This window comes from Trypanosoma melophagium (assembly GCF_022059095.1).
Source record: "Trypanosoma melophagium isolate St. Kilda chromosome Unknown ctg27segment0, whole genome shotgun sequence".
Taxonomy (NCBI): domain Eukaryota; phylum Euglenozoa; class Kinetoplastea; order Trypanosomatida; family Trypanosomatidae; genus Trypanosoma; species Trypanosoma melophagium.
Genome location: NW_027125158.1, coordinates 159,584 through 178,565, shown reverse-complemented (window position 1 = coordinate 178,565; position 18,982 = coordinate 159,584). Strand labels below are relative to the sequence as shown.

The window sequence follows — 18,982 nt, the reverse complement described above, 5'->3', positions numbered from 1 at the left end:
TTTCGCGCCGGACGGCAAGATGGTCGAGTGGTCTAAGACGTGACGTTCAGGTCGTCATCTCCCCGGAGGCGTGGGTTCAAACCCCACTCTTGTCAATGTTTTTTCCCGTCGATTGTATTTTTTTTACCGTCGCTTCCGTTTCTTCTTCTCGCCCTCCCCTGGCCTCCTGGGGGTTGGAATTTTTATTATAAAGCAAAAATAATAACAATAATAGAAAAAAATAATACATTCTAGAGCAGCTCGTCCTTTGGCTGTTTCGGGGTCTCTTTTCCCTTTCCCATTAACTCCGGGTTGGGCCTGGAAATTGGGCCCAATATAGCCGAGAATGAAAACCTTTTTGGCGACCGTTCCCATCATTTTGCCCTCTTTATTTTTTAAGGTTTCTCTAATCCCCGGCAGTTGCCCAACATTCCCTTTTACATTCACTTTCCTAAAGGAGGTCTCCGAAACCATCGGGTGGTTTTGTTTTCTTTTGTTTTGTTTCTTGCCTCGTTGCCCTTTTATTTCCGCACCCCAAGCCCCGAAAACGAGGGAAACAAAAAAGGAGAGGGGGTTTGCGCCAGTAGGATTCTAGGCTAGGGAATGGCGTCCGGGCTCGGGGAAGGCTGGGCGTCGGCCGGGAGGGCGCCATTTGGGGAGAGAAAAAGGGCGAGGCCGGAGCCAACCCTCGGGAAAGGAAGCAAAAACAGGAGGAGGACGGACACGGCACCCGATGGGGGGTATCCCTTGGAGGGCTTCCATGGCGCACCTGCCGCCTTTTACCCTGTTGCTCCGCTTCCTTGGGGGCCGCCGCAGCCGCCGGCAATAATTGACGAAAGGGGCCCCGCCCTTGTTGAGGAAATGGCGTGTCAACCTTTTCGGCCGGAAGCCAAGACGGCCCCGGCGAAAGCGAACACCAACCAGACGCAAGAAAACCCCACACGAGATGGAAATGAAAGGGTAAAAGTTGATGAAAAAATGCCCACAGCAAATCCAAAGCCGCAGGAAGCAGCCGCCAAAAAAAGCGGAAATAGCCATGCGGCGGTGCAAGAGCTCCTGCGGCGCATTATTGCTCTAGAATTTTCTGGAAGATGCACGCAAAGGTCCATGACAGTGGTGCAAACAATTTGCGACACCCTTTGCGCAGACCCTATTGGGGTTATCAAAGTAATGGAAGTACTGGATGAATGCTTTTTGAAAGCTGTAGAAATGAAACAACAGGAACAATTGCTAAATTATTGGTACATCGTAGATGCTGTGATGAAGCTCTTCCGCGACCGACCGCCGATGTTAAACGCCATTATGGTTACTTTGCCACATCTTTTGCTCCAGTACGTACCCTGGAAGAATGGCAAACTAGGAGAAGAACCATGGATTCAGCGAGAAAAAGACAAAATGCGCTATGAGCATCTTTTCCGAACATGGGAGCACACTGTGCCGAGGGATCTCTTGGATGAAATATGGGAAATGTGGAGAAATGGACTCGCACAACCAGTAGCGCCGCAAAATACCACGACATCAAATGGATGTACAAGTTGAAAAGAAATTTAAATGCAAAAAGTGTCCCTCTACGAGGCTAACAAATAGGATAAACTATCATTTCAGAAAGAACACCGTTCGCAAATCCTTAAACAGAGAACCCTGCCCAACATTCAAGGGAAAAACAGAATGAGGAAAGCTCATCAAGAGCACCTCTTGCCTACATTTCTTATTTCTTCTTTGGTTAAATGTTTTTTTTTAACTCCTTTAATCCAAGAAATAAAAAGATAAGAAAACACAAGTAAAACAATCACAAAAAGGACAGCGGAAAATCACTGCGCCAAAAAACGAACGGTCGCAGGGGCCTCGTTGTTTTTTTTCTTTTTAGGTCTGGCACAGCGGACGCCCCATCCCAACAAAAACACGCCGCAAGAAAAGACAAAGAAAACCCGTCGCACATGCGACTCCACCTTTTTCCTGGCATAACAAACGCCATTTCCAAAAAAAGAGGATTGGACCCCAATTTCCCTTCCCACCAGCGGCCCAAAAGCACAGCGGGGGAAAAAACAACCGCCTTCATTTGGCAGCTCGGGAAATGGCCGGGTGAAACTTTAAAAATGGGCACATTTCGGCATGCATCTCCCATTAGCGCACCCCATAAAGCTCTGAAGGAATTCGTTCATGGGCTGAAAGATTTTAGTCACCGATCCCGCGGTTCCGCTTATTGATTTAATCCGTCCAAAAAAGGACCCCGAACGCCCACCGATTATCAACGACAGCTCGGCCCAAAGAGCGAAAAAAAACAGCAAAAAACAACAACCCACAACCAGGACCTGCCCCATAAAAAACGGTCGAAATAATGAAATTCGGGAACGCCCGCGCCACCACAGCACTTCCCGGTTAAAAAATTTATCCTCCTGCCGGCGATCTTTTTCCCTTTTTGGGGCCCGGCAGCAGGAAGGAACCGTTCCCAAACACCCCACGGGACGCCAGGCCGGGGAGAAAGGGCCCGCAAAAAAAAAACTGCCAGAGACCGGGGCGGCCCAGCAGAAAAAGAACAATCCCGGCGGCCTCCGGCAAGCGAGGGGCCCTGCCAGCCTTCTGGGCTGCAGCTTTCCGCTCGGTTTTTGGGGGCCGGGCCTGAAAGAGAAAAAAACGCCGCCGCCACCGGAGACCGTCCGTAAATCCGGATTTTGTGTCGCCCTCTCGGTCCGGGCTCCTTGCCTCTTCTTTGCGCGGGCCGGGGCGGAAGGAAGAGGGATATGGCGCAACCCCTCGCCCCCACATTCCAGGCATCCAAGGCGGCGGCGGGGTCACATCTTCTTCCGCCCCGTCTTTTCCGCCAAGACGCCGGCGATGTCGAGGCCACAGCGTCGTCTGCTTCATCACCGTCGCGGGGAAAAAAGTAAAGGGCGAAACCCGACAACGAGCCCCACGACGAGCGGCTCGCGCCTCGTGCAGACTGGTTGCCGGGTTTCATCCTTTCCCCTCTCCTTCTCACCTCCTTTCTCTCTCTCAAGTTCAAAGTCCCTGAGCATGATATTTCAGGCCTCGAGGTTCAGCGCCTCGGGACGTAAAGTGCCCCTCGAGCCCCGCCGAAGCGAAGCATGCCGCCCATGCCAGCCCATGCATGTTCTCTCGTTTGGGGAGGGGCGCAAAAAGTGGTTGTGTTTTTGTGTTGGCGTGTTGCTGTGTGACGTGCATGTTTGGAGTGCATGCCGCGCCGCAACTGTCGTCGGACAGGAATTTCGACCAGGCCAACGCGACTGCGTTTGGAGTGCGATCCCGTTCAAGACGAGCCTCCAGGCGTGCTTGCATATAGGTGCCCCACGCCGCCGTGAGCCTTCGCGTTTGGAATGCCCTTCCCCGAATGCAAGAGTTGAACGCTGAGCGTGAGCCGCGCAAAACAGGACAGGATGCGAGTTTGCGTGGAGGAGAGGAAAGAAAGGAGTCACGGTGTGTGAGGGGAAGAAGTGTGGCATGTCAGTCCCGTGCCTGTGTTGGGTGGCTTGGCGCAAAGAGGTCCGAGAATCACGTTGTGGTCAATGCAAATGCCTCGATGGTTCACATCACATTCCCAAAAACACACAGTGATAAAGAGAGAAAGAGAAAGTGGCGGGGAGGCACGGCACACCAACCATAACAGCCGCTTATGTCAACTGCAGCCCAATCAACAAGAGCATCAAGAACACACCCACACCAAACACACCACAGAGTCAAAGCAGAATCAAACCGCACACATGGCTCCACGCTCTCCCCGCCCACCTCCTCACACACATGGCGGGGGATGCCACCATACCAACAGTCAGCGCACCCCGCAAACACATCAGCGTCCAGCAAAATCACAAACCCCACAGAATCCGCAGCGGCGCGGTCCAGCAACACAGGGTTTCCGTCTCACCCACATTCCCATGCCAGAGAGGCACTAAGGCATCCACTAAAACCCTACACTGAGTCACACACCTGCAGAGAGGAGCAGAAAACACAAGAGCAACGGAAAAAAGAAAAACAGGATATCGACGGCACACAATAACACAATCACGGCTGACACTCCCAATTAGAGCAGCATTCACCCACACCAATCAAAACATTGCATCAATACGCACCCCCAGAGAAAAAACAGACCCATTACGTGAAGCCGAAGCGGAGCAGTCTCAGTCCCTCCCCCGCAGGCTGCAGTCACTCAAGCAAGCCACACAACACACTACACCACAAGGGCAGAGAAATATGCTCGCGGTCATGCCGTGAGTGACACCACCAACAGAGAGAGAAGGCGAGAGCAAAGAAATGTGTTTTCATCACGTGGGCGGTGCGAGGAGAAACCCCAACACACACATAGGAAGGGCACTCTCAAACACCCACAACCCACCAATATCTTTACCAAAATAAAAATGTAGAAAAGAGAGTGACTGCGTGAGGCAGACACAATAATAGAGCAAAAATGAAAAAAACAAAAGAAATTCATGACTTAATGTGGCTGTGATGCCCGAAGACAGTCACATCCACTTTATGGTTCACAACGAGTATCTATTATATGGTAAAAGTATAGTGACCAAGTATTCACTGTTTGCATTGCCTGCAGCCTGCAATTAGCAATAAAAAAGAATTACCACACAAAACCCAACACACACAAGGTGCATGGGTATCGCAAAAGAGACACACAGTGCAAACTAATAATGAAAAGAAAACACACACAAAAAGAAAGAAGGGAAGAGTGTATAAAAGAATTGGTCTGCAAAGGACTGCGTGTCTGTACTGATGCACGGTGCGGGAAAACACAAAGCACCACGCCTATTGGTTAGCTTGAGGAGCACGCCACCATATGCAGCAGAACAGACACGCACACACAGCACCACACAGGGGGAAAACAAAACAACGAAAACAAACAAAATGAAAAGGAAGCCGTGATCATCATGCGAACATGTTCAGGAGACAAGAACACAATTCCCTGCAGTTGGTGTGTGTGCCTTTCGTACAGGGCGAGCAATGGGAATGATGCACACACATGATGACAGTCCACACACAAAGAGAAGGAAGGTTATTACTGTGTGCGTGTTTGTGTGTCTTGGACCGCCTGCCATTCTTCACATTTCAGTCACGGCAATTAAAAGACGTTGGGGATTGTATCCCATTCCCACGGGTAAAAGCAAAGTTAGTAACATTACGGAACACACACGCAGTGAACGACGGCAAAACAGAACCCAGATAATGCGAACAAAGAAAAAGAACACTCCATCACAAAAAAGATGGTTTGTCGTCTGGTGAGCGTCACGGGAATGCAATAGATGTATCCATTTACAAACAAACAAGAGATTTATCGCACCGGAAAAAAAGAAACATCAAAATCCATTAAAAAGAACAGTGACCCTACAATGCATCCATGTCCAGTCAAACAAAGGTTAACACTGTGCAGCCGTGTGTCATGGAAACACCAATCAGCACACAAGAGTGCAGCCCAACACACACAGCAGAACAAGAAGCAACAAGGGACTGTGCGATAATGCAGGACTGCTGCTGCCATCCTTATTTTTTTCCTTGGTCTTATTCACCGCCTCCCCTGCAATTCTTGCTTCCTCTACTTTTGCACTTCTCTCGGCTTCCTCTGCCAACGTTTTTGTCTCTTCTTCTTTGGCCTTTCCTGCCTTTTCTTCCTCTGTGGCCTTTCTCGATTTTTCTTCCGCTGTTTTTCTTTCCTCTTCCTGTTTGGCCCTTTCCCTTTTCTCTTGTTCCTCTCTCTCCCTTCTGGCACTCTCCCTGGCTACTCTGTCCCCCTCAACCTTTTCACTTACCGCCTGTTCTTCAGTTTTTCTTTCCTCTACTATGCGCTGGGCCTCCTTTCTCTCAGCTTCCCTCAGCTCATCCTTGACGGCCTCAAGAACAAGGCCTCTCCATTCCCTCGTGGAGACCACCCTTTTGACCTCCCCACTATCAGAAGACAGAGAACCATCTCTTCCGACACATGTATTCTCTTTCATTACCAGATTCGCGGCCCTTATCCGTTCCCTAGCCGTCGCCATACTCTTTGGGGCCTCCAAAAGAGCCTTCCCAATCTTCCCCATGAGCCCATTCATCTCGCTGAACCTCCTTCTACCCTTTTCAACGAGTTTTTCTCTTTCCTGTCTCTCGTTCGATTCACCAGCTGTCTGTAGCTCTTCTGAAAGGTACGCCCGTGCCGACTCGAGCCGCTTCGCTTGGTCCTCCAAATTGCCATAAGATATCATGCATGCCCTACTTGCTTGCCTTGTATACTCAACCGCCAGCTCCGCGTCGTTCACTCTCTCTATGGCGTCCTTACACCCCCCCCTCCGGCCCTGCCCGCGCCCCCACATGCCTCACAAACACTTCTGGCAAGTAGGGTTTTTTCGCCGCATGTCTTTATTTTCTCCTCCAAAACAGACAAACAGGTCCTACCCTCCGCAAGCAACTCATCTGCCTTCACCATCGACGCATTTAAGACATTAATCGCCGCCGCTACGTCACTTCCTTCGTTCCCCGCGCTGGAAGCTTGCACAGCACAGGCACAGAACTGCCAAACTACCAGAAGGTAAACCACGCGGCGCAGTTGGATGAGCATCTTTGTTGTTCAATGTCACTGTGGGTTGCTTGGCCTTTGGCAACAAGGAAGAAGAGAAATGGAAGTGGAAGAGGAAGAGACGCACAGTTAACACACAAGGGAGAGGAAGACAAGACGAAGGGCACCACAGCTCCACAGAGAGAAAGAAAAATGCGCAACAACAACAACGGAAAGGGATATGCAACCATGGAACCCAGCGTAACGAGCCCCACTGGGACACCCTTAGGGCAGATAAGTGAGTGAGGCATCCATCTGGAAACAAATCACACACACACTCGTTCCGCAGAAAATACCAAAGAGAAAGAAACGAACACACACACACCATCCCCTCCACAATGTATATGAGGAGGGTACGATCTTATATATACCCCTCAGCAACCCATCTTTCGCCACCACCGAACCCCATCCCACGGTGAACGACACACGCCAAAGCACAACTCTCTCAAAGCAGCGGTGCCACTCCTGAGACAATCCTTCAGACACAGAAATGGAGGAACACATTCCAATGGTAAAACCATCAGATATGCACTGCAACACTGCTTTGTTTTCGCTGCAGAACATGCTGGCGTGCTTCATTAGTTCACCCTTGCTCCTTTTGCGCACGCCCTAAGAAGTAAATCACATCCAGACTGATTCCCTCATCACATTGATTCTGCCATGGTGAAGTTTGACTTTTTTTTTTATTCCTCGTGTCTTTATGGGTTTTACCCCAACGGTGTGGCTATCAGCTTCCCACCGTAGAGCACCAAGGTTACTGTCTATGGAGAGCGGTGTTCGAGAGAAAAATCCCTTTGTTTTGGTGTGAACCTCAAGCTCTTGTAATATTTATTTTGTTATTTTGGGTTTTTATTATTTGAGTTTTGTTATTTTCAGGTTTTGTTTTATTTTAGTTTTATAACCAATCTATGAACAGTAAAACAGTCTACGAGGGATTCTCTACTCCCACCATCCTTTCCCAGAGACCGTTCACTAGTCTCCTTTTTGCTATTAATTTTCGTGTTTTTGAATATGCTTCCTATTTTGCTGAAAGCTGGTAAAAAAATAAACGGAAACAAACAAACAAATAGGCTGTGAAGCTGAATAACAACAACAACGGCGTATCCTTGGCAAGGAGCGCGAAAGCAAAGTATTAAATACCAGACTCTCTATATCGCCGGTAAAAATTATAACACAGTGGAACTTTCTAAGTGGCAGATTCTAGAGCCCCTTTCCTCTCCAGACCGCTCCGTTTGGAGGAGATTAGGAAGAAAAAACCAAAATCTTAAATCCTAATTTCCCATAATGCATACAGTAATTCTTTTATCTACAAGAAAACGAAAACAAATAAAAAGAAAAACAAAGCAAGGGAAATAAAAGAAAACCATCCTTCTGGATCCAGCTCCTGCCTTTCATCGAATCGCTCTCTGGGCGGAGCCGGCGACCATCTTCATCAGGATTTGAAACTTGGTTTAGTTTCAGTTAAGAGGTTGTACTCATAAAACGATTCTGTTCAGAGTACGGTCTTACGGAACATTGAAAAAAAAATAGTTAAAAAATTAAAAAACAAATAATAATAAAAATTATTAAATATTATTATATGTTTATTTGTTATTGCGTGTCAGTTGTCCGTGTGGCTCAATGGAAGAGCATCTGACTACGGATCAGAGGGTTGCAGGTTCGAGTCCTGTCACGGATGTTTTCTCTAGTTCCCGTTTTCTTAACTCTACAAAAAAACCGCGATGACACACTCCTTTAAGAAAAAGAGAAAAAAGGTTTATGTTTCGCTGGGAAAGAGGACGGAAAAAGCACCCTCCGTGGGGCTCGAACCCACGACCACACGGTTAAGAGCCGTGCGCTCTACCGACTGAGCTAGAAGGGCCCACGAGGAACCCCTCAATAGATAAATAGAAAATAAAAAATATAAAAATGTAGTTAAGGGGAGAAAAAAAAAAACAATATCTATTTCGATTTGAACCCAATACTTTATTTTATAACTACAAAAAAAAGAATTGCTAACGAAATAAGCCAAAAAAAAGAGAAGAGCGCCTTTATTTTTAAAAATAAGAATATAATTGAAATTGTTTTAAAATATAAAATTATTTTTTTTATAGCCTGAATTTTAATAATCGAATCTCAAGCCGGAGCTTTGGGCTCTGTAACCTTCGGGGGCTGAATTTGCGTAGCGGGGAGAGTTTGGATCAGCGAGGGTTCTGCTGCGTTGACTTGGTGTTCTGCTTGGTTTACCGTCGGTTCAAAAAGGGGTGCGCCACTGTAGAGAGGCGGATCCCAACCGTTAAAGCGGAGGAAACGGGTCAGGCCGGAGACGGAACAACCCACCTTGCGCGGGAAGCCGTTGCAGAAGCGCACCGAGGAGCAAGCAAGATCTCTACGCCCCAGGCGTCGTCGCAAAGCATTGTTGTTTTTCTTCTTTTTTTAATCTTTCTACCTTCCACTCCCTATTTGTTCTATTTTTATTTTTATTTTTACTGCTTTCGTAAAACACAAACGGGTTTCCGTAAATAGGAACCAAATGGAAAATGAGATTTATTATTTTTCATTCTTTTACTTTAATCGAGAAAAACAAGGCCTGGATTGTTTCTTTTCCATGAAAAAAAAAACGATGAAAAAAATCAAACATGAATTATTATTTTCTTCCCTTTTCTTTCCTTTTATTTTAACTGAGTTCTAGGCAATTGTTAGGCGGAGCAAGGGAAAGGGTGAAAAAAAAAAAGAACAGCAACAAAAAAACAAAAAAAATGAAGAACGAAGCGGAAGAGAAAAATGGATTAAGAAAAGGCCCTGCCGAGAATTGAACTCGGGACCCCTGGTTTACAAGACCAGTGCACTGCCACTGTGCTACAGAGCCTTCGGGATGTTCCGGAAAGTAATCTAAATATTATTTCAAAAAAAATTATCTTTTTTTTGTGTTTTTGGGGATTTCTTTATTTACTCTCAAATTTCTTTATCTATAATCTAGCAAACAAGGACGGCGTTGTCGATCTCGTGGCGCAATGGAAGCGCATCAGACTTCGGATCTGAGGGTTGCAGGTTCGAGTCCTGCCGGGATCGTGTTTTTCGTTTTGCATTTTTTTTCATCGAAACTATTTTTGTTTAGGGTTTTGAAGCCTGGGAAAAAAAATATGTACCCGATGTTTGTTCTATATTGGCTAGTTGGCTGGGTTTGTTTAATCTTCTTCTTTCCTTGGGTTTTGTTGTGGTCGAAAGAGCCTCGGATTGAAGGAATTAAAATGGTCTAAGGTTTGGTTTTTTTCTTCCTTTTAGGGATAAGATGTGCAGGCATGGCTTTGATCCCGCACCCAATTTGATCTTAGAAAAAACCAGGGAAGCGTTTGGAAGGTCATGGGCGCCTCAATGGGCCCACGCAGGTTTATTTCCACTATCGTTGGCGGGGTTCGGCCTCTCATTGCTAAGCTCGTGCCAAATTTTCTGGCCATGGAGTTGCATTGGGGGATGGCGAAACCTGGGAACTTTGGCTGGATTTGTTCTGGATGGGCCGCCACCTTCCAGCATTTTCTCACCCATCTCTGTCATTCGTTTTGCTCCCATAGCATCCTCAATCAGGCAACGATTCTGGGTGTCCATTTCCGTGCCTAAAAAAGAGGGAAGGGAAGCTTTCCGGAGGCGATGGCGAATGACATGGAATCCTTCATAAAGTCATTGGCATCCCTCTGCACCGCCCAGTTGCGCATCGTGAGGCGGTCATCGGGGACCATGTTTAGGAGCATGTCGGCTAGCACAAGATGCGGGCAGCTTGATCCGCTGTACAAGAGCGTCATCAGAATGAAAGCCACATCTTGTGAAAGTGGCATGTTGGACTTTATCCTTTCTTCGAAATTCCTCCTTAACTCGGCCGGTGTCTCGGGTTTTGCCGCACGTAGGAATAACTCTCCGTACCTTTTCATATATTCATCGGCTTGTTGCCTCCACGGCTTTAATTTATATACGCTGTCCATTCGCAATGTGGCGAGCATTGATTTGTAAACCCGGTTAGTGCCAGCAAGTTGCTGTTTGACACTCTTCTCAGCATGCGACTTTGGCACGCGAAAAGAAAGATCTCGGTTGAATAATAAAAACGAAAATAACCGAAACAAACACTTAGACTATCAGTTTGTGTAGAAATATAGAGAAACATGAAAGTAAAAGATAGAACTTATTGCTGCAGTAATCTAAAAACAAATTGTATACGCGTTTACACTTTCAGAGTTTATATAAAATAAATAAATCACACAATGGCAGATTTTACCCGCTACATATTTCTCCATCAATGAACATCACCCTCAACTCAAAACTATTTCACTCCGCCACTCTCGCTCCCAAGGGCCACGCTTGTTGGAAAGCCCGCAATGGAGAAAGAAGTGTGCCCCGGGCGCAGTGGGAGAGCGCGTGGAGCATTACCTGGTCAGCGCAAGGGGCGCGGTATATTGGCGGTTAGGGCTAGGGCTGAATATCACAAAAGCACACTCGCCTAGTCTGTCGTTGGGCCTTCTTTTGTCTTTAGAGAATTACGCAGTGTTGCAGCATTACGTCTGTCGTTAAGGACGCGGTCGCGTTATTTTTTTGCGTCCTTTTGGCGTTTCGCCCCTCCCAACGCTAACCCCTACGTCTCCTTCCTCCATCCAGCCTTGTTAGACCTATTTCTGCTAACCCTAGCGATGCGTTCACTTTCGGAACCTTGAAAGATTCGGATGCAAGAGGCGCTTCCCACAACCCCCAACAAGCAACAAAAAACAGAGGAGATCATTTGGGCCCAATCATTAACTAAAAACCAAAAATAACAAAAATTAATAACAAAGGGAGAGTGGCCGACGGGCTCTGGGAAGGATGGTGGGGGTAGAGAATCTCTCGTAGACTGTTTTACTGTTCATGGGCTGGTTATAAGAATAAAATAAAACAAAACCTGAAAATAACAAAACTCAAATAATAAATCCCAAAATAACAAAATAAATATTACAAGAGCTTGAGGACACCCCAAAACAAAGGGATTTTCTCTCAGGCACCGCTCTTCATAGACAGCAACCTTGGTGCTCTACGGTGAGAAGCTGATAGCCACACCGTTGGGGTAAAACCCATAAAGACACGAGGAATAAAAAAAAAAGTCAAACTTCACCATGGCAGAATCAATGTGATGAGGGAATCAGCCTGGATGTGATTTACTTCTTAGGGCGTGCGCAAAAGGAGCAAGGGTGAACTAATGAAGCACGCCAGCATGTTCTGCAGCGAAAACAAAGCAGTGTTGCAGTGCATATCTGATGGTTTTACCATTGGAATGTGTTCCTCCATTTCTGTGTCTGAAGGATTGTCTCAGGAGTGGCACCGCTGCTTTGAGAGAGTTGTGCTTTGGCGTGTGTCGTTCACCGTGGGATGGGGTTCGGTGGTGGCGAAAGATGGGTTGCTGAGGGGTATATATAAGATCGTACCCTCCTCATATACATTGTGGAGGGGATGGTGTGTGTGTGTGTTCGTTTCTTTCTCTTTGGTATTTTCTGCGGAACGAGTGTGTGTGTGATTTGTTTCCAGATGGATGCCTCACTCACTTATCTGCCCTAAGGGTGTCCCAGTGGGGCTCGTTACGCTGGGTTCCATGGTTGCATATCCCTTTCCGTTGTTGTTGTTGCGCATTTTTCTTTCTCTCTGTGGAGCTGTGGTGCCCTTCGTCTTGTCTTCCTCTCCCTTGTGTGTTAACTGTGCGTCTCTTCCTCTTCCACTTCCATTTCTCTTCTTCCTTGTTGCCAAAGGCCAAGCAACCCACAGTGACATTGAACAACAAAGATGCTCATCCAACTGCGCCGCGTGGTTTACCTTCTGGTAGTTTGGCAGTTCTGTGCCTGTGCTGTGCAAGCTTCCAGCGCGGGGAACGAAGGAAGTGACGTAGCGGCGGCGATTAATGTCTTAAATGCGTCGATGGTGAAGGCAGATGAGTTGCTTGCGGAGGGTAGGACCTGTTTGTCTGTTTTGGAGGAGAAAATAAAGACATGCGGCGAAAAATCCCTACTTGCCAGAAGTGTTTGTGAGGCATGTGGGGGCGCGGGCAGGGCCGGAGGGGGGTGTAAGGACGCCATAGAGAGAGTGAACGACGCGGAGCTGGCGGTTGAGTATACAAGGCAAGCAAGTAGGGCATGCATGATATCTTATGGCAATTTGGAGGACCAAGCGAAGCGGCTCGAGTCGGCACGGGCGTACCTTTCAGAAGAGCTACAGACAGCTGGTGAATCGAACGAGAGACAGGAAAGAGAAAAACTCGTTGAAAAGGGTAGAAGGAGGTTCAGCGAGATGAATGGGCTCATGGGGAAGATTGGGAAGGCTCTTTTGGAGGCCCCAAAGAGTATGGCGACGGCTAGGGAACGGATAAGGGCCGCGAATCTGGTAATGAAAGAGAATACATGTGTCGGAAGAGATGGTTCTCTGTCTTCTGATAGTGGGGAGGTCAAAAGGGTGGTCTCCACGAGGGAATGGAGAGGCCTTGTTCTTGAGGCCGTCAAGGATGAGCTGAGGGAAGCTGAGAGAAAGGAGGCCCAGCGCATAGTAGAGGAAAGAAAAACTGAAGAACAGGCGGTAAGTGAAAAGGTTGAGGGGACAGAGTAGCCAGGGAGAGTGCCAGAAGGGAGAGAGAGGAACAAGAGAAAAGGGAAAGGGCCAAACAGGAAGAGGAAAGAAAAACAGCGGAAGAAAAAATCGAGAAAGGCCACAGAGGAAGAAAAGGCAGGAAAGGCCAAAGAAGAAGAGACAAAAACGTTGGCAGAGGAAGCCGAGAGAAGTGCAAAAGTAGAGGAAGCAAAAATTGCAGGGGAGGCGGTGAATAAGACCAAGGAAAAAAATAAGGATGGCAGCAGCAGTCCTGCATTATCGCACAGTCCCTTGTTGCTTCTTGTTCTGCTGTGTGTGTTGGGCTGCACTCTTGTGTGCTGATTGGTGTTTCCATGACACACGGCTGCACAGTGTTAACCTTTGTTTGACTGGACATGGATGCATTGTAGGGTCACTGTTCTTTTTAATGGATTTTGATGTTTCTTTTTTTCCGGTGCGATAAATCTCTTGTTTGTTTGTAAATGGATACATCTATTGCATTCCCGTGACGCTCACCAGACGACAAACCATCTTTTTTGTGATGGAGTGTTCTTTTTCTTTGTTCGCATTATCTGGGTTCTGTTTTGCCGTCGTTCACTGCGTGTGTGTTCCGTAATGTTACTAACTTTTGCTTTTACCCGTGGGAATGGGATACAATCCCCAACGTCTTTTAATTGCCGTGACTGAAATGTGAAGAATGGCAGGCGGTCCAAGACACACAAACACGCACACAGTAATAACCTTCCTTCTCTTTGTGTGTGGACTGTCATCATGTGTGTGCATCATTCCCATTGCTCGCCCTGTACGAAAGGCACACACACCAACTGCAGGGAATTGTGTTCTTGTCTCCTGAACATGTTCGCATGATGATCACGGCTTCCTTTTCATTTTGTTTGTTTTCGTTGTTTTGTTTTTCCCCCTGTGTGGTGCTGTGTGTGCGTGTCTGTTCTGCTGCATATGGTGGCGTGCTCCTCAAGCTAACCAATAGGCGTGGTGCTTTGTGTTTTCCCGCACCGTGCATCAGTACAGACACGCAGTCCTTTGCAGACCAATTCTTTTATACACTCTTCCCTTCTTTCTTTTTGTGTGTGTTTTCTTTTCATTATTAGTTTGCACTGTGTGTCTCTTTTGCGATACCCATGCACCTTGTGTGTGTTGGGTTTTGTGTGGTAATTCTTTTTTATTGCTAATTGCAGGCTGCAGGCAATGCAAACAGTGAATACTTGGTCACTATACTTTTACCATATAATAGATACTCGTTGTGAACCATAAAGTGGATGTGACTGTCTTCGGGCATCACAGCCACATTAAGTCATGAATTTCTTTTGTTTTTTTCATTTTTGCTCTATTATTGTGTCTGCCTCACGCAGTCACTCTCTTTTCTACATTTTTATTTTGGTAAAGATATTGGTGGGTTGTGGGTGTTTGAGAGTGCCCTTCCTATGTGTGTGTTGGGGTTTCTCCTCGCACCGCCCACGTGATGAAAACACATTTCTTTGCTCTCGCCTTCTCTCTCTGTTGGTGGTGTCACTCACGGCATGACCGCGAGCATATTTCTCTGCCCTTGTGGTGTAGTGTGTTGTGTGGCTTGCTTGAGTGACTGCAGCCTGCGGGGAGGGACTGAGACTGCTCCGCTTCGGCTTCACGTAATGGGTCTGTTTTTTTCTCTGGGGGTGCGTATTGATGCAATGTTTTGATTGGTGTGGGTGAATGCTGCTCTAATTGGGAGTGTCAGCCGTGATTGTGTTATTGTGTGCCGTCGATATCCTGTTTTTCTTTTTTCCGTTGCTCTTGTGTTTTCTGCTCCTCTCTGCAGGTGTGTGACTCAGTGTAGGGTTTTAGTGGATGCCTTAGTGCCTCTCTGGCATGGGAATGTGGGTGAGACGGAAACCCTGTGTTGCTGGACCGCGCCGCTGCGGATTCTGTGGGGTTTGTGATTTTGCTGGACGCTGATGTGTTTGCGGGGTGCGCTGACTGTTGGTATGGTGGCATCCCCGCCATGTGTGTGAGGAGGTGGGCGGGGAGAGCGTGGAGCCATGTGTGCGGTTTGATTCTGCTTTGACTCTGTGGTGTGTTTGGTGTGGGTGTGTTCTTGATGCTCTTGTTGATTGGGCTGCAGTTGACATAAGCGGCTGTTATGGTTGGTGTGCCGTGCCTCCCCGCCACTTTCTCTTTCTCTCTTTATCACTGTGTGTTTTTGGGAATGTGATGTGAACCATCGAGGCATTTGCATTGACCACAACGTGATTCTCGGACCTCTTTGCGCCAAGCCACCCAACACAGGCACGGGACTGACATGCCACACTTCTTCCCCTCACACACCGTGACTCCTTTCTTTCCTCTCCTCCACGCAAACTCGCATCCTGTCCTGTTTTGCGCGGCTCACGCTCAGCGTTCAACTCTTGCATTCGGGGGAAGGGCATTCCAAACGCGAAGGCTCACGGCGGCGTGGGGCACCTATATGCAAGCACGCCTGGAGGCTCGTCTTGAACGGGATCGCACTCCAAACGCAGTCGCGTTGGCCTGGTCGAAATTCCTGTCCGACGACAGTTGCGGCGCGGCATGCACTCCAAACATGCACGTCACACAGCAACACGCCAACACAAAAACACAACCACTTTTTGCGCCCCTCCCCAAACGAGAGAACATGCATGGGCTGGCATGGGCGGCATGCTTCGCTTCGGCGGGGCTCGAGGGGCACTTTACGTCCCGAGGCGCTGAACCTCGAGGCCTGAAATATCATGCTCAGGGACTTTGAACTTGAGAGAGAGAAAGGAGGTGAGAAGGAGAGGGGAAAGGATGAAACCCGGCAACCAGTCTGCACGAGGCGCGAGCCGCTCGTCGTGGGGCTCGTTGTCGGGTTTCGCCCTTTACTTTTTTCCCCGCGACGGTGATGAAGCAGACGACGCTGTGGCCTCGACATCGCTGGCGTCTTGGCGGAAAGACGGGGCGGAAGAAGATGTGACCCCGCCGCCGCCTTGGATGCCTGGAATGTGGGGGCGAGGGGTTGCGCCATATCCCTCTTCCTTCCGCCCCGGCCCGCGCAAAGAAGAGGCAAGGAGCCCGGACCGAGAGGGCGACACAAAATCCGGATTTACGGACGGTCTCCGGTGGCGGCGGCGTTTTTTTCTCTTTCAGGCCCGGCCCCAAAAACCGAGCGGAAAGCTGCAGCCCAGAAGGCTGGCAGGGCCCCTCGCTTGCCGGAGGCCGCCGGGATTGTTCTTTTTCTGCTGGGCCGCCCCGGTCTCTGGCAGTTTTTTTTTTGCGGGCCCTTTCTCCCCGGCCTGGCGTCCCGTGGGGTGTTTGGGAACGGTTCCTTCCTGCTGCCGGGCCCCAAAAAGGGAAAAAGATCGCCGGCAGGAGGATAAATTTTTAACCGGGAAGTGCTGTGGTGGCGCGGGCGTTCCCGAATTTCATTATTTCGACCGTTTTTTATGGGGCAGGTCCTGGTTGTGGGTTGTTGTTTTTTGCTGTTTTTTTCGCTCTTTGGGCCGAGCTGTCGTTGATAATCGGTGGGCGTTCGGGGTCCTTTTTGGACGGATTAAATCAATAAGCGGAACCGCGGGATCGGTGACTAAAATCTTTCAGCCCATGAACGAATTCCTTCAGAGCTTTATGGGGTGCGCTAATGGGAGATGCATGCCGAAATGTGCCCATTTTTAAAGTTTCACCCGGCCATTTCCCGAGCTGCCAAATGAAGGCGGTTGTTTTTTCCCCCGCTGTGCTTTTGGGCCGCTGGTGGGAAGGGAAATTGGGGTCCAATCCTCTTTTTTTGGAAATGGCGTTTGTTATGCCAGGAAAAAGGTGGAGTCGCATGTGCGACGGGTTTTCTTTGTCTTTTCTTGCGGCGTGTTTTTGTTGGGATGGGGCGTCCGCTGTGCCAGACCTAAAAAGAAAAAAAACAACGAGGCCCCTGCGACCGTTCGTTTTTTGGCGCAGTGATTTTCCGCTGTCCTTTTTGTGATTGTTTTACTTGTGTTTTCTTATCTTTTTATTTCTTGGATTAAAGGAGTTAAAAAAAAACATTTAACCAAAGAAGAAATAAGAAATGTAGGCAAGAGGTGCTCTTGATGAGCTTTCCTCATTCTGTTTTTCCCTTGAATGTTGGGCAGGGTTCTCTGTTTAAGGATTTGCGAACGGTGTTCTTTCTGAAATGATAGTTTATCCTATTTGTTAGCCTCGTAGAGGGACACTTTTTTGCATTTAAATTTCTTTTCAACTTGTACATCCATTTGATGTCGTGGTATTTTGCGGCGCTACTGGTTGTGCGAGTCCATTTCTCCACATTTCCCATATTTCATCCAAGAGATCCCTCGGTACAGTGTGCTCCCATGTTCGGAAAAGATGCTCATAGCGCATTTTGTCTTTTTCTCGCTGAATCCATGGTTCTTCTCCTAGTTTGCCATTCTTCCAGGGTACGTACTGGAGCAAAAGATGTGGCAAAGTAACCATAATGGCGTTTAACATCGGCGGTCGGTCGCGGAAGAGCTTCATCACAGCATCTACGATGTACCAATAATTTAGCAATTGTTCCTGTTGTTTCATTTCTACAGCTTTCAAAAAGCATTCATCCAGTACTTCCATTACTTTGATAACCCCAATAGGGTCTGCGCAAAGGGTGTCGCAAATTGTTTGCACCACTGTCATGGACCTTTGCGTGCATCTTCCAGAAAATTCTAGAGCAATAATGCGCCGCAGGAGCTCTTGCACCGCCGCATGGCTATTTCCGCTTTTTTTGGCGGCTGCTTCCTGCGGCTTTGGATTTGCTGTGGGCATTTTTTCATCAACTTTTACCCTTTCATTTCCATCTCGTGTGGGGTTTTCTTGCGTCTGGTTGGTGTTCGCTTTCGCCGGGGCCGTCTTGGCTTCCGGCCGAAAAGGTTGACACGCCATTTCCTCAACAAGGGCGGGGCCCCTTTCGTCAATTATTGCCGGCGGCTGCGGCGGCCCCCAAGGAAGCGGAGCAACAGGGTAAAAGGCGGCAGGTGCGCCATGGAAGCCCTCCAAGGGATACCCCCATCGGGTGCCGTGTCCGTCCTCCTCCTGTTTTTGCTTCCTTTCCCGAGGGTTGGCTCCGGCCTCGCCCTTTTAGCCTAGAATCCTACTGGCGCAAACCCCCTCTCCTTTTTGTTTCCCTCGTTTTCGGGGCTTGGGGTGCGGAAATAAAAGGGCAACGAGGCAAGAAACAAAACAAAAGAAAACAAAACCACCCGATGGTTTCGGAGACCTCCTTTAGGAAAGTGAATGTAAAAGGGAATGTTGGGCAACTGCCGGGGATTAGAGAAACCTTAAAAAATAAAGAGGGCAAAATGATGGGAACGGTCGCCAAAAAGGTTTTCATTCTCGGCTATATTGGGCCCAATTTCCAGGCCCAACCCGGAGTTAATGGGAAAGGGAAAAGAGACCCCGAAACAGCCAAAGGACGAGCTGCTCTAGAATGTATTATTTTTTTCTATTATTGTTATTATTTTTGCTTTATAATAAAAATTCCAACCCCCAGGAGGCCAGGGGAGGGCGAGAAGAAGAAACGGAAGCGACGGTAAAAAAAATACAATCGACGGGAAAAAACATTGACAAGAGTGGGGTTTGAACCCACGCCTCCGGAGAGATGACGACCTGAACGTCACGTCTTAGACCACTCGACCATCTTGCCTCTGGCATTCCTTTCTTTTTTGTTAAAAAAAGGGTTTTAGCTATTTATCTAAATAATTCCCTCAACCCGGTAACAAAGGAGATAAGTGATAATTTCTTCTTTTTTTCCGGAAAAGCTGCAATCGCCGGGAGTCGAACCCGGGTCTTCCGCTTGGAAGGCGGAAATCTTAGCCGTTGGACCACGATTGCCACGGGCCCCGGATTATTATTATTGCTATGAAATAATTTCATATT

General features: G+C 48.0%; 7 protein-coding genes across 7 annotated transcripts; 3 read left to right on the top strand and 4 right to left on the bottom strand.

Annotated features, from left to right (window-relative positions):
- Window positions 1-582: 582 nt before the first annotated feature.
- On the top strand, window positions 583-1,518 carry LSM04_008805 (uncharacterized protein; the record flags this gene model as incomplete). The annotated part of the gene is made up of 1 exon (XM_067333429.1): window positions 583-1,518. One exon carries the CDS (start codon window positions 583-585, stop codon window positions 1,516-1,518), a length of 936 nt encoding a protein of 311 aa, XP_067190577.1.
- A 1,296-nt stretch (window positions 1,519-2,814) lies between these two features.
- LSM04_008423 (uncharacterized protein) lies at window positions 2,815-3,348 on the top strand (the record flags this gene model as incomplete). The annotated part of the gene is made up of 1 exon (XM_067333428.1): window positions 2,815-3,348. The coding sequence occupies one exon, from the start codon at window positions 2,815-2,817 to the stop codon at window positions 3,346-3,348; it is 534 nt and encodes a 177-aa protein (XP_067190573.1).
- A 2,368-nt stretch (window positions 3,349-5,716) lies between these two features.
- On the bottom strand, window positions 5,717-6,287 carry LSM04_002352 (uncharacterized protein; the record flags this gene model as incomplete). The annotated part of the gene is made up of 2 exons (XM_067333427.1): window positions 5,717-5,719; window positions 5,778-6,287. The coding sequence occupies 2 exons, from the start codon at window positions 6,285-6,287 to the stop codon at window positions 5,717-5,719; spliced, it is 513 nt and encodes a 170-aa protein (XP_067190430.1).
- Window positions 6,288-10,122: 3,835 nt separating this feature from the next.
- LSM04_009399 (uncharacterized protein) lies at window positions 10,123-10,503 on the bottom strand (the record flags this gene model as incomplete). Its single annotated transcript, XM_067333426.1, has 1 exon — window positions 10,123-10,503. The coding sequence occupies one exon, from the start codon at window positions 10,501-10,503 to the stop codon at window positions 10,123-10,125; it is 381 nt and encodes a 126-aa protein (XP_067190590.1).
- Window positions 10,504-12,301: 1,798 nt separating this feature from the next.
- Window positions 12,302-13,114, top strand: LSM04_008014 (uncharacterized protein; the record flags this gene model as incomplete). The annotated part of the gene is made up of 1 exon (XM_067333425.1): window positions 12,302-13,114. One exon carries the CDS (start codon window positions 12,302-12,304, stop codon window positions 13,112-13,114), a length of 813 nt encoding a protein of 270 aa, XP_067190560.1.
- Window positions 13,115-15,491: 2,377 nt separating this feature from the next.
- LSM04_004772 (uncharacterized protein) lies at window positions 15,492-16,112 on the bottom strand (the record flags this gene model as incomplete). The annotated part of the gene is made up of 1 exon (XM_067333424.1): window positions 15,492-16,112. One exon carries the CDS (start codon window positions 16,110-16,112, stop codon window positions 15,492-15,494), a length of 621 nt encoding a protein of 206 aa, XP_067190472.1.
- Window positions 16,113-17,311: 1,199 nt separating this feature from the next.
- On the bottom strand, window positions 17,312-18,757 carry LSM04_006573 (uncharacterized protein; the record flags this gene model as incomplete). Its single annotated transcript, XM_067333423.1, has 2 exons — window positions 17,312-18,148; window positions 18,626-18,757. 2 exons carry the CDS (start codon window positions 18,755-18,757, stop codon window positions 17,312-17,314), a joined length of 969 nt encoding a protein of 322 aa, XP_067190522.1.
- Between the last annotated feature and the right edge of the window lie 225 nt (window positions 18,758-18,982).